General features: G+C 41.5%; 1 protein-coding gene across 7 annotated transcripts; it reads right to left on the bottom strand.

The window, feature by feature from the left end:
* Nucleotides 1–173: 173 nt before the first annotated feature.
* g6pd (glucose-6-phosphate dehydrogenase) lies at nt 174–12,632 on the bottom strand. 7 transcript variants are annotated; one of them, XM_014145544.3, is made up of 14 exons: nt 12,531–12,632; nt 11,711–11,749; nt 10,676–10,797; nt 7,123–7,160; nt 6,923–7,031; nt 6,574–6,791; nt 6,173–6,331; nt 5,943–6,068; nt 5,735–5,828; nt 5,365–5,551; nt 2,870–3,105; nt 2,667–2,743; nt 1,959–2,051; nt 174–1,855 (listed from the first exon to the last, which is right to left on the bottom strand). In XM_014145544.3, exons 1-14 carry the CDS (start codon nt 12,550–12,552, stop codon nt 1,765–1,767), a joined length of 1,611 nt encoding a protein of 536 aa, XP_014001019.1. In that variant the 5' UTR covers nt 12,553–12,632; the 3' UTR covers nt 174–1,764. The 7 variants fall into 7 exon arrangements, with proteins under 7 accessions (XP_014001019.1, XP_045551905.1, XP_014001020.1 ...); XM_045695949.2 differs by having other exon boundaries at nt 6,173–6,334; nt 12,531–12,630; XM_014145545.3 differs by lacking the exon at nt 12,531–12,632 and adding an exon at nt 12,344–12,524 and having other exon boundaries at nt 6,173–6,334.
* Between the last annotated feature and the right edge of the window lie 1,162 nt (nt 12,633–13,794).

The following is a 13,794-nucleotide window of genomic DNA, read 5'->3' as shown; positions in this document are numbered from 1 at the left end:
TCTTAGTTTTGATGTCTTCACTATTATTGTACAATGTAGAAAATAGTGAAAAGAAACCTTGGAATGAGTAGGTGTCCAAACTTGACTGGTAGTGTGTGTACACACACACACACACACACACTTCGAGACCAACCCCTTAACACAAAATACCTGCATCAATGGAGAATGCACACTGAAGAAATTACTGGTTTATTGCAAGTTGTGGAAATATAACATGAATGTTCGGTCTATAGCAATACAGTACGTCATTATAAAGATGGCATCATATGTTGACCCTGTGACAGACCTTGCTGTTTCTAAACGAACATCAGTAACTTAATAGGCCTGAAAAATGTAAACAAAAAGGAATGAAACAGCAGAAAGGTCACAGCTCTTTTCTTGGAATTAAGCACACTAAAGCCTTGTTCTAGTACAATTTTTGCTTTGTAAGAAATTGGAGAGGAAACTGCCTGCAGAAAATATTGACCCCTGCATTCAACCACCATGTTTTAAACCCACTTCAATACATCAATTATTATTATGCAATCATGATTTTGCTTGGTCCAAAATAGCATAAGAAAAACAAAGATTACATTCATAGAAAAAACCGTAATCTGTTAAAGGGATACTTTAGGATTTTAGCAATGAGGCACTTTATTTACTTCCCCAGAGTCAGATGGACTCATGGCTACCATTTGTGTCTGGGTCCAGTATGAAGGAAGTTAGAGGTAGTCAGGCAAGCAAATGTTAACTAGCGTTAGCGCAATGACTGGAAGTCTATAGGTATCTACTAGCATAATAGCAGATACCTGGTTGATCCTGCCAGTAGCATATGCCTGTCTCAAAGATTAAGCCATGCCAGTCATTCGTGCTAACACTACAGTAGTTAGCATGGTCTTGCGAAACTACCTCTGTCTCTGTGTCCAGTATGGAGGAAGTTAATGGTATCCACGAGTTTTGGCCTCATTGCCAAAATCTCAAAGTACCCCTTTAATACAGGTGGTAATAGCAGAGGATGGTAGACATTCATTGTAATTCCCACCATTAAACAGGTTATCCATGTTTTGTTCTCAGTCTCCATGTAAAAACACCCAGGTCTAACTTTTGGTAGCTATGATCACTAGCTGATCACAGAGCTGTAGAATGTTTTGTCTAAGATTAGCCAAATTCTGTTTCTCGCCCTTCTGCCTGAAGTGTGTACTGAAGTGGAAACCTCTCCAGCCCTCTGCTCAAACCTCTCTGCTTACACCCATTCAATGGTGCCAGTCCTATTCTCTACCACTCTCCCAGTCTGAAGTTTGCACTTGTACCCCCCCCCCCCCTTATGGGATGGACTGGTGTGATGAGTATGTTGGAAAGAAGTGCACACTTCTAGGTGAAGGGTAGAGAATCGGAGAATCGGATCAACTTTTGAATCCATGACGAGAAGTAAAAGCTGAAACAGAATTGGGCTAGTGTTCGCTCGCTCTTCCCTTGTTCCCCAGAGGTTAAGCACCCTCCCTAGTTAAGACCTGACGGATACAAGTGACACCAGGTCACTTGTACAGAGCATTAATGTAGTACCTGAGACCTAGGCTATGCTCCAATACTATTAAATAGCTACCTTTCCATATTTCCTTGTCTTTCTTGACTGTTGCCGTGACAGGTCTGGAAAGGAAAGAGCAATAGTAGGAACCGCCAGACCCAAAGAAGACATTCAAAAGTATTGCAACGTAACGCTACTCATTTACACCACTCTGCCTCCTTCCTCTACCCATCCCTCTTCTTCCTCTCCTCCTCCCTCTCTCACAGTCGGTGGGGGTTGACCCATTTGTATGTTCCTTCGTAACGGAAACCGACCCTCTTTGAGAGCTCGTCCGCTTCCGTTGGACCCCGGCTAGGAAGAAGGAAAGGAACAAATCCATCACAAAAATAACAATATCGCTGACAAATGAATGTGATTATATGAGATAGTTGTTAAACTGAATGGTAAATCTTACCTTCCATATTTGTAGGGTGTGGGGGGAGTCTTCTCGTTCTCTATCTGATGAAGGAGAGGCGTAAAGATCCTCCAGGCTTCCCTCAGCTCATCACTAAGAGAAAAGAGAAGATATAACGTAAGGGAGAGTACCACATGCAGCCAATGGGGGAAGCAACCCTATGGCACCATGTAGTGGACAGAATAATGCTTGTTAGGGTTTTTACCCTTAATACCGTATACTGTGATATTTCAAAATGCCAATGGTATGATTTTCAATACCACAAATTTGGGGGGGGGGGGGGTGAGGCTTGGTTTAATCCAATCGTTGCAGCAGGCTCAACCAACACCCTGCCCGTTTTCTTAAGACAGACCTTGACAATAGTTGTTAGGATCACACAGCGCTTCACACGGTTTGAGTGAGAGATGCGTGCTGGCAGCAGAAGATAACCTTTTTGCGATGACAGATAATTACAAAAAAAAATACTTGTCATAATCGTATTCGGAAAATTCGCCATATCTGTTACGATACTTGTTATGTCCGATTACTCTGCACACCCCTACCTGGAAGTGCATCCCCCTTGTGTACACTTCCAGTAATACTATAATACGGTACAGAAACAGGGTGGGAAATCTGGTTACGGCACAACCCTAATGCATGTTCATGGTCTTATTTGCATAACACAAACATTATGGCAACAGAGGGAACTTCCGAGACAGACGGACTGACCTTCTGACAAAGTGCATCTGGCTGCCACAGAAGACGTCCAGGATGAGACGCTCGTAGGCGTCTGGCAACTTCACATCCTGAGGAGAGAAGATTACAGTGAAAACGGGGCAAACATGTTTGAATGTTTGTGCCTGCATATGGGTTGCTAAAATGGGTGTACCTTTTCAAGGAATGATTGGGTGTGTGTTCATTCAGTATCTCACCTTGTATCTGCTCTTGTAGGTGAGGTCCAGCTCCGTCTCCTCGGGGTGGAAGTACACTCCTGGTTTCTTGCTCATCATCTTGGCGTAGACGGCCTCATTGGGCTGTACGCGCACCACCAGCTCATTCCTACGACACTGCGCACCAAAGATGTCCCCCGGGACGTCGGTGAACTGCAACCGCACCTCCGCTTTCCGCTCATTCAGGGCTTTGCCGCAACGCAGGATGAAGGGAACACCTTTGGATGAACAAATAGTTATTTAAAAATGTCCAATGCAGCCGTTTTTATCTCGATCAAATCATTTCTGTGTAACAATTAAGTACCGTACTGTTATTTTAATTGGAAAATGGTCAAAAAGAAAAAAAATGCTTCTTAGAAAAGAGCAATTTCTCAAGCAAGAATTTTGCGAGGACTTTTGGAGGGTTTTGAGCTGGGATGGAAAACTGAAAATGTGTTATTGGCAGAGAGGTTTGGAAGTCTTTATTATTGGTCTAACTAATTTACCACATGATGTGACATGGAAGGCCAAAACTCCCTCCCACCAAAACAGGCTGAAATTTCAGGCTGTCTTCTCAAATAGCTCTTATACTAAGGGCATTATCATAACTTTCAGTTTTATTTGAACCTCCGTGTGGAAATACAGTACTAATCAAGTTGACACCTACTCATTCCAGGGTTTTTATTTTTACTATTTTCTACATTGTACAATAATAGTGAAGATATCAAAACTATGAAATAACACGTATGGAATCATGTAGTAACCCAAAGAAAAGTGTTGAACAAATAAAAATATATTTTATATTTGAGATTCTTCAAAGTAGCCATCCTTTGCCTTGTTGACAGCTTTGCATTCTCTCAACCAGCTTCATGAGGTAGTCACCTGGAATGCATTTCAATTAACAGATGTGCCTTGTTAAGTTAATTTGTGGAATTTCTTTCCTTCTTAATGCGTTTGACCCAATCAGTTGTGTTGTAACAAGGTAGGGGTGGTATACAGAATATAGCCCTATTTGGTAAAAGACCAAGTCCATATTATGACAAGGACAGCTCAAATAAGCAAAGAGAAACGACAGTCCATCATTACTTTAAGACATGAAGGTCAGTCAATCTGGAAAATGTCAAGAACTTTGAACATTTCTTCAAGCGCAGTCACAAAAACCATCAAGCGCTATGATGAAACTGGCTCTCATGAGGACCGCCACAGGAAGGGAAGACCCAGAATTACCTCTGCTGCAGAGGATAAGTTTGAGTTATCAGCCTCAGAAATTGGAGCCCAAATAAATGCTTCAGAGTTCAAGTAAAAGACACATCTCAACATCAACTGTCCAGAGGAAACTGTGTGAATCAGGGTTTCATGGTCAAATTGTTGCAAAGAAACCACTACTAAAGGACACCATTAAGAAGAAGAGACTTTCTTGGGCGAAGAAGCATGAGCAATGGATCTTAGACTGTCGGGAATCTGTCCTTTGGTCTGAGGAGTCCAAATTTTTTATTTTTGGTTCCAACCAATGTGTCTTTTTGAGACGCTGAGTTGATGAATGGATGATCTCCGCATGTGTGGTTCCCACCGTGAAGCATGGAGGAGGTGGTGTGATGGTGCTTTGCTGGTGACACTGTCTGATTTATTTAGAATTCAAGGCACACTTAACAAGCATGGCTACCACAGCATTCTGCAGCGATAAGCCATCCCATCTGGTTTGCGCTTAGTGGGACTATCATTTGGCCTTCCCTGTGGCTCAGTTGGTAGAGCATGGTGTGTGCAACGCCAGGGTTGTGGGTTCGATTCCCACGGGGGGCCAGTACAAAAAAAAAAAATGCATGAAATTAAATGTATGCATTCACTACTGTAAGTCGCTCTGGATAAGAGCGTCTGCTAAATGACTAAAATGTAAATGTAAAATTTGTTTTTCAATAGAACAATGACCAAAGACACCTCCAGGCTGTGTAAGGGCTATTTGACCAAGAAGGAGAAATGGAGTGCTGCATCAGATGACCCGACCTCCACAATCACCCAACCTCAACCCAATTGAGATGGTTTGGGATGAGTTGGACCGCAGAGTGAAGGAAACACAGCCAACAAGTGGGAACTCCTTCAAGACTGTTGGAAAAGCATTCCAGGTGAAGCTGGTTGAGAGAATACCAAGATTGTGCAAAGCTGTCAAGGCAAAGGGTGGCTACTTTGAAGAATCAAAAATATATTTAGATTTGTTTAACACTTTTGGTTACTACATGATTCCATATGTGTTATTTCACAGTTTTTATGTCTTCACTATGATTCTAAAGTCTCATAGTGAAAAGAAAGAAAAACCTTTGAATGAATAGGTGTCCCTAAACTTTTGACTGGTACAGTATAGATAAAACACAAAAAAATATAATCCTGTTTTTGACTGCACTGGGCCTTTAAGAGTTATCACTGAGTAGTGAGCTGGTTTGACCAGACAGTGAAAGCACAACAAGCAACACCATGCAATGGAGAGAGAAAGCAGAGGTTCTCACCATCCCAGCGCTCGTTGTGCACGTAGAGCACAGCTGTGGCAAAGGTGGCCTGGGTGGAGCCTTTGGGGACAGTGGGGTCATCAAGGTAACCCAGCTTGGCGTCCCCCTCTCCCTCTGGGTCGCCCACGTACTGCCCCAACACCACATCTGACATGGTAATGGGGGCGATGCACTTCAGCACCTTCACCTGCAGGGGGAGACAGTGGTCAGGGAGAGTAAGTAAGAAGTGATAGGTTTGAAGACTAATTGTTGATTCCGTTGTTTGTGTTTTTACTAATAAAGATATCAGTAGTTTTCTAGAGGAGCCAATGGTAAAGTCAAGTAAAGATGTGTTTTGGGCTTTAGCCAGGTTGTGCCCATGTTACTGTACCTTTTCATCCCTGACATCATCAGAGCTGGTGGAGGCCGGCTTCTCCATGGCAACCAGAGAGAGCATCTGGAGCAAGTGGTTCTGCATGACATCACTAAAGAAAATACGGAATTGGTGGTGAGAAGTTAGACGGACTAGTAGAACATGGCAAGAATAAATGCCTTCATTGAGGTTTGATTTCATTAAGCACTAAGCCAGTTCCCCTCACCGGATGATGCCAAAGTCGTCAAAGTAGCCGCCTCGGCCCTGGGTGCCGAAGGGTTCTTTGAAGGTGAGGACCACACACGCTATGCTGTCCCTGTTCCAGATTGGCCCAAAGATCCGGTTCCCAAACCTGGAACATTTACCACTGTTTAACCTCAGCCTTATTGACTTGGACATAGCTGAGAGACATAGCTGTCTGTGACAAGGTTTATTCATGTTCTCTCATCTCTGTACCTGAGGACCATGAGGTTCTGCACCATCTCCTTGCCCAGGTAGTGGTCTATGCGGTAGATCTGATCCTCAGTAAACAGGGAGGAGAGGTGGGTGGACAGCTCCTCAGAGCTCTGCAGGTCACGACCAAACGGCTTCTCCACAATCACCCTGTTCCAGCCCCTACTAAACACACAGATAGGAGGGGAGTTCAGCATGATTTGGTTATTTAACAGCAGAAGAGGGGAACTTTCATCTCATGACCAACCCTTCCCAGACAATACCAATTACATATATAGCAAGTGGATGAAATATGACCAGGCCTGTCCCAGTCCCTACCAATAGAGAAGGATTCAGAGGAGAGGGAGTCTGAGACTAAACAGTAAGACAGACAGAACTACAGTAGACATAACCGGCTCACTGACTTGGTGCTCATGCAGTGGTGCTTAATGTTCTTGGTGACATCGTGGTAGATGCTGGGCGGCAGGGCCAGGTAGAAGAGGCGGTTGGCCTCACCACCCCCGGGCAGGGACAACAGGTGGGTGTGGAGGTTGGAGAAGGCACTCTCATCCGCGTACTTCCCACTGACGTAAGAGTTACGGCTGAAGAACACAGACAACCGCTCCGCCTCAGAGTCTGCCACCTGGTACCACGGAGAGATAGGAATGTTGTCATATGATGTCATTGGTTTTAGCACATGCACAAACGCATTAACTGTGTCAAATGTGGGTCATTGTGTAATGCTAGATGATGTGTTAATGGGGAAAGTCTTACCTTCAGATAGGGCATGCAGGCAGTTTTGATGGCATCCACCGTGAGGTCAGAGCGGGCAAAGCCCACAAAGTGAGTCTGTTCAGGAAGGAGCCCATCTCTAAACAACCACCTGAGTGAGACGGGGGAGAAGAATAGAGAAAGGCTCATAATTAGTCTTATTACATGACACCTCACAACTGCCCTGGGCTACACATACTCACCATAGAGTTGGGTAGATTTTCTTTTTGGCTAGATCCCCCTAAAGAGCATCGTAAACACAAGACCAGATTAGTCACCTCTAAAATGTTAGTTGAAACAGAGGCTATAAATAAGGGTTCCTTACTTGATACTACTGCTGGTTGCAGTTTGGACAGTTAGTAGTAGGCTGTAGTGGCCTATTTAGGATTTATGCAATAGCAGTAATCCAACTGGGAGCACTGCTAACTACAGAGAGGCAGCAGCAGCGACACAGCTTGAAGAAAACTGGCAGAGTACAAAGCCAAAGAATATTCTGAACGCAATAACCCTTACGAAAGCTAGTATGGAATAAATGAGAGATTACCTATCATCACAGAGAATAATAAAAAAAACATAAATGACAGAGCTACACTGTTAAACATCTATACTGAGGAACATAAAAAAATGTTTTAAAAAAATCTAACAAAGCATTCCTCACTAGTTTCAGCACCACTATACCACGGGTCCCTCAATAATGTTTTTTTAGCAGATGCTGGGTTATCTGATGTTTGTCACTTGAGGAAATGCTTCAAAAATAAATCATTCATCCGAACGGCCTTATTGACTATTATTTGTGAGCTTATCTGTTTCCTATTCCAGTGAGGTGTGTTGGTTTGCTGTGTAATACTGAATCATTTGTTTAGTGTGCCTTTAAAATGACACATTGAGTTACACCTTTAAAACTGATGTGCTATGAAATGCTTGCCTACTGTCCCGCCTCAGCTGAGAGAAAAATGCAAATACAGGGTGACTCGACAAACATCTCTTCACTCTTCCGTTCATGATGAAGAGGCATAAACACCGATCCCACTATATTCCTCTCTCTCCCTTTCACAAAAGGAGACTCACACACACACCATCTCAATAACCACGTTTTCATCCACAGTTTTTATGCAAGTTAACTCATACCGTAGAAAAGAAAATCACGACAGCTGTGATGGAAACAGGAAGTTTCCGTACAATTATATAAATTGTAACAGATATTTTTTGGGTTCGACATGGTGGGATCTTTCTGTGTTAACGATGCAAGAAATGGTTGTGGAAACGTGTTTATGCACAAATATTGATATAATAACCCTCATATCGAAGTAAACTTGGAGTCACGTGATGAAACATAAGCCTTATTAGATAGCCTAGGTTTCTCTCACCATGACTATGTTTTCATTGCTTCAGTGAAGTGAAAATAGAGATTACCTTCAATAATTGGAAATGTGACCATGTTCCTGTGCCATGTATCAACAGATGTATATTTGGCCTACAATCTTACATCACCATTAGGCTAAGTACAGTCCCATTTAGCAAGCCTGTATGGTGCCTTGTACCAAGGTAAGCGTGCAATATTTACTGAACCGTTTCATTGGCACAGCAACTGCAATGAGGCCATGTTGAGTGAGGTGGTGTGCACGTGCAACTCCAGCTGGTGATTGGTTTAGCTGGTGATTGGTTTGTGCTTGTGGAGTGACAAGGACAGACTGCAGCATTGGAAACAAAGCCTATTTTACAGTAGCCTATGCATAGCCTTTTGTAGTACAATCACTGTTCCTAAAAACCACAGCTCTGCCTTACCATTGCCCCATCCTGATTCCAGACTTGCCTCTATTGCTATGACAGGAAACTGCTGACAGACAGTGACACTGCACTATTCAGCCCTCGCTCCACTCCTTTCAAACAAAAGTAAATGGAGCAGGAGAAAGTAGATGGAAGAGAAGTGGGCGGAATAATTAAATATCAGAACTACTCTCCCACACTTTATCAGCAAACGAGGCAGGTCTTACAAGTCAGCAGAGAACAAGGAAACAGGAAATAAACCATGTAGTCCTAGAGAGGGTGTCATTCCTAGAGAAGGAAATAGTATAAGAAAATGCAACTTCAGAGTGACTGGACTTTGTCACTGGATTGATAATCCTAGTAGGTATTGAAAGGAGAATAAATTATTATAGGCTGTGGGAAATATGAAATTCTGGCTCGTTAAACTCGCTCTAAATGACTGGGTAACTTGGACATTATGCTGAGCTCTCAAAGCAATTGGTCAACAAAAGATCAGTTCTTAAACCATGATTGGCCAACAAACGGTCTGTGCCCAAATGATTGCCTAACAAATGGTCTGAGCTGACCATGATTGGCTAACAAACAGCCTGTGTCCAAACCATAACCAACAATCAGGAACCTTGACATGTTCTCTGTATCAAGGCCAGTCTACAGAAAGCTCAAGTGATTCTGGGGTTACTTAGTTACACAAGCGCAGTTATGTCTCAATGAAATTTAGACATTTCCGAAAAACAGGTCATGTGCAACCTCTCTTTTCCGTTTTAAATTTTCTACACACCTTTCTCACAAAATGTGTTCCCTTCTATGTCCACAAAAAATCTATTATTAAGTGTTTATAAAATAGGTATAACAGATTCTGCAATTTGGTAGCCTACATTTAGTAAATAGCTAGGCTAATCCAGTGCTTTACATTTATCTTGAACTTCCTCATTAAACAACCTTTTTATGCGAGTAAAGTACATGTCGGATTTGTTTTTAAAGTCATGACAAGCCTGATGGTAACAGAACATTCTTCGGTAAACTTTCCAAATGTCGACAAAACAAAACACGCTACACAAAGTCGGATATTTCTGTGTCGGTCAAATTAATATTGCAAGAAATGTTGGTGGAAACACTTTTACACGCAAACATCGATATAATAACCATCATATGGAAGTAAGCTTGGAGTCACACGATGACATGTTGTGTGGTCCTCCCACTACAACTCATCAGGAAAGCAGGCAGTTTATTAGGCTACTGATGAAATAAGTGATGAACTTCAGGGTGGTGAAAGTGCAAGGTGATGAGTTTGATGCTCCTTTTCAATAAATATCAAGGATCTTATTCTAATAATCGATGCTTGGCTGCCATGACATATAAAAATAATATTGCTCTTTTATCCATAATAACCTCATCATGTAGGCTATACATGTGCTCCAGCCAACAGAGTGCATGTGCAAATGACAGAGCAAATGACATTCGCTATATACAGTAACAAAACAAATTCGGTGACAAAACCATCAGTAGATTTGAAAATGCGTTGGAAACCTCTTTAACTTTATTTATTTGGTACATGGGAATTTAACCGCTAAATTAATTTTTATGTGCACTACGTCATCTCGCACAGCCTTTTATATGCAACAAGTACATTTTATGGAAACAACATTATGGAAAATATTGTTTTTATGCAGATTTTAGAATATTCGCATGAAAATCTGTCGCCAATATAACAGAAACCTAGCTAAAGAATGCATTACAGGTTTAATTTCATAATCACTCATACATTTTCTGAGCATTTCATAAATGTCCACAAAAAGGTTAGATGATGTTCACAATTTGATTCACTTATTTTGTCAGTAAGCATCCAACACACACACACACACACTCACATCCATCATTCCATTTACTCAAACAACTTTTGTGACGATACAAATCATTTTGACAGTGCTTCAAAAGGTCTAAAACGTGCAGGGTCATTGATCAATTATCAAAGTACCCCCCCCCCCTCACCGATGCTCCCATGATGATGAAGATGTGAGCATCGGACTGACGGAACTCCTCATCCTCATGCAGCTCCTTCCGCAGCTCCCCGAACACCTCGGACCGAGAGAGGGGAATGGAGCTCATTTTTCCTTGGCAAAGGTAAATGTCAAAAGACAAGTTATTATCAAGAACAGGATTGATTGGCCTAACATTTATGAGAACACTTGTAGGAGGAACACACACATGTTCACACAATAACAATACAGTGTAGTCCGCTGTAATCTAGTTTAAAAGCATAGGCCTATTGATGGCGTGATTTCAAGTAAAAACTATTTGTAGAATATCACACTATTACGCAAATAGACTAGAGCACTGCCTGACACAATGATTCATACCAATGGAGTACAAACAGCCACAACCACTTTTCAAACACAAAACAAGTTAAACACTGCTTTCTTTCAAACAATGGACTTTCTAGACATTCAGAGAAACAGTCTTGGGATAAACAGAGGAGGCTGGCACCAATAAGTGAAAGAGAACAATAGATTGAAACATTCTTAGTTGTACCTCCTTGTGTGCTATAGGCAGTAAGATTGGACATAGAGGAACAGATATTTGGAAAATGTAGATCTACTTTCAGGAAGCACTTGTCGTTTTCTTTTCAGGAGAACAGTTTTAGCCCTAAATATTTTTGACAAATTTCACTTTATTTGAAAAGGACACTTAACAACACTGCCTATATAGAGTCTATAAAACTACCATAAACACAAATCATATAGTAAAGATATTACACCATTTTAGGCCAAACTTTTCTTCTCATAAGGCTGATAAGAAATCAAGACATTGTGTGCCACCTTCAAAAATAATAATACTCTTATCTTACCTACACGGAAATGGTGTAGACCTAAGTCCTTGTTTAGTACCTCTTCTAAATCGATAATTTGTCACATAATATGTAAGTAGAATAGACTAAATAAGTCCACTTAGAAATACACAAAATCTACATGCAAGACGACACAGTTACATCACTATTTCTGTATGCGCCAGTAGTCATAATCATACCGGGTCCTTGTTGTGCAATGGCACCACCGGCAGGTCTCTCTTGGGTCAGGGAGAGAGAGGACCCACAACAAGAGCAGGGAGAGAAGTCATTAAAACGGTCAATGTAATATTAGCTAGCTAGCTACAGTTTACAGAATGTGCAACTCTCTCGGATAAGCATTCTCCACTTTGCAGACACAAATAGTCACAACACACCATCCACTATAATGTTATTAGCAAAATCCTCAACCCAATCCCGTATTTAAAAGGGCTCAACCCACCTAGCTGTGACCACAAATAACACGGGGTACGTTTAGCTAGCCAAGCTAGCTAACAGACGAATTTGCACCTGTACGCGGTAACGTTAAGTTAGCTAGCTAGCAAACTAGTCGCGCTCTGTACAAAATATTTGGACCTTGGTTACCCACCAAAGTAACTAGCTAACTATAAATGACACCAGTTTCTTTAATAACAAAACACCAAACAGACACTAACGTTAGCTAAAACATCCCAGCATCATATTCGTGGCTGTTTTGACAAAATGACAAGCATGCAGTCAGCAGTAAAACGACCCGTTAGCGCGCAGCTAGCTGTCAATGTGTTCGTAGTAGGCAGAGGAATATCTTTATTTTATTTTTAAAAAACAACACTTACTTCCAGGCATTTCCAATTCAAACGATTAACTTTAACTGAGAATGCGGCGATTACAGCGCGAATCTTCGACTGACACTTCTGTAAATTACCAAGCTACTTGCAGCGCATCACTAACGCAGTTTCCTTCTTCCCTGTTAATATGACACAACCGAATTCAGTGATTTTATTGGTTTAAAGAGAAACTCACCGGCGCTCGATGCACTTCCCATTACTGATGGCTTCAATAACGGCACATTCCCAAAGACAAAAAAAGATGGGCGGAGATCTAGTGTGCACTCTTCAGAGAATAATACACCAATCAAAGTGAAGAACTAGCCCACTGACATGTACATTAAGTAGATCAGTAGTAGTAGGCTACTAGAGGCTAATACTGCCTGGGATTATCAATACAGTGATGTATTAAACCGCATGAACGAACATGGAAGAGATACCAAAAGGCAAACACTTCAAATTCTAAGTACTAAAGGTCAACAGGTCATCATCTGGTATGGAAGATGTCCTTAGTCCATTATCTGAAAATACTTCATTTCGGAGGGGAATATTAGAACGACGTATATGCTTATGCTTGATTTAATTCTTCGTGATATTGTAGAGAACGGCGGTTCAGGGAAGCGAATCCGCGTCGCTGGGGTGAAAAAAGCAAGCACCCTATGCATCGCGCAAATAGGGTTAAACCACTTGGTAGAAATTGTAACATAGCTCATATAGCGAGGATAGCTACAATATATACCACACACAGTACACAAAAACTTAAAGCAAAACAAATGTCGTTTGCGATGGTGAATTGTAAAGAATCTCACAAATTAAAATTTGTATTTTGAAAGTGTATAAAGCACTAGTGCCAAAACAGAAACTATCACACATTCCTCTAATTGGGATCCTCTACAAAAGATCTTCAAAAGCCTCAACATTTTCAACTTTTCCTTTTAATAAATAAATAATACAAAACATTAATTCAAACTGGGCAGTGTGCCATATTTCATAAATTCATGGGTTGTAATCAAAAAGTTCAGGGCTCCCAAATGTAATGCATAATGGAGATGTCCACCTTCCTCCATGGATCCCATTGCTCAGCTGGCTGAGTCACAGCTATTCATCACCACTTTATCTCTGTCTACTGTCAAGCATTTGCCCGGAAGAGGGATTCTACAGAAGAGAACACCATATACACACATATACAACATAATTAGAACAATGTTGAGCAGAATAAAAGGCTATTGTGCACTGCAAGTGACCACAATGCTCTGTTCTGCACTTGCCTCCTAAAATACTGTATATGGAACCAACCCATGGACAAGAACCACAGTAAGACTTCCAGAGCAGTGAAGAAGAGATGTATTTATTATCATTGTGTAACTGTGTAATAAACCAACCCTAATAAAAGATTTCTTGACAGGTTAGAATGTCATGGTTACGTACAGGTGTGAAATGCCACACTTGCGCAGGGTCCA

This window comes from Salmo salar, chromosome 15 (assembly GCF_965601325.2).
Source record: "Salmo salar chromosome 15, fSalSal1, whole genome shotgun sequence".
Lineage (NCBI taxonomy): Eukaryota > Metazoa > Chordata > Actinopteri > Salmoniformes > Salmonidae > Salmo > Salmo salar.
The sequence above is the reverse complement of the archived record's forward strand: the minus strand, read 5'-3'. Positions and strand labels throughout refer to the sequence as shown.

Bases quoted from the DNA above. Each gene is read 5' to 3' on its own strand.
- g6pd (XM_045695949.2), bottom strand. From the start codon at position 12,552: ATGGGAAGTGCATCGAGCGCCG. The intron at 10,798-11,710 runs GTATGATTATGA...ACCTTTGCCAAG, and splicing joins CATTGCACAACAAGGACCCG to GAAAAATGAGCTCCATTCCC. The intron at 1,856-1,958 runs GTAAGATTTACC...CCTTCTTCCTAG, and splicing joins ACACCCTACAAATATGGAAG to CCGGGGTCCAACGGAAGCGG.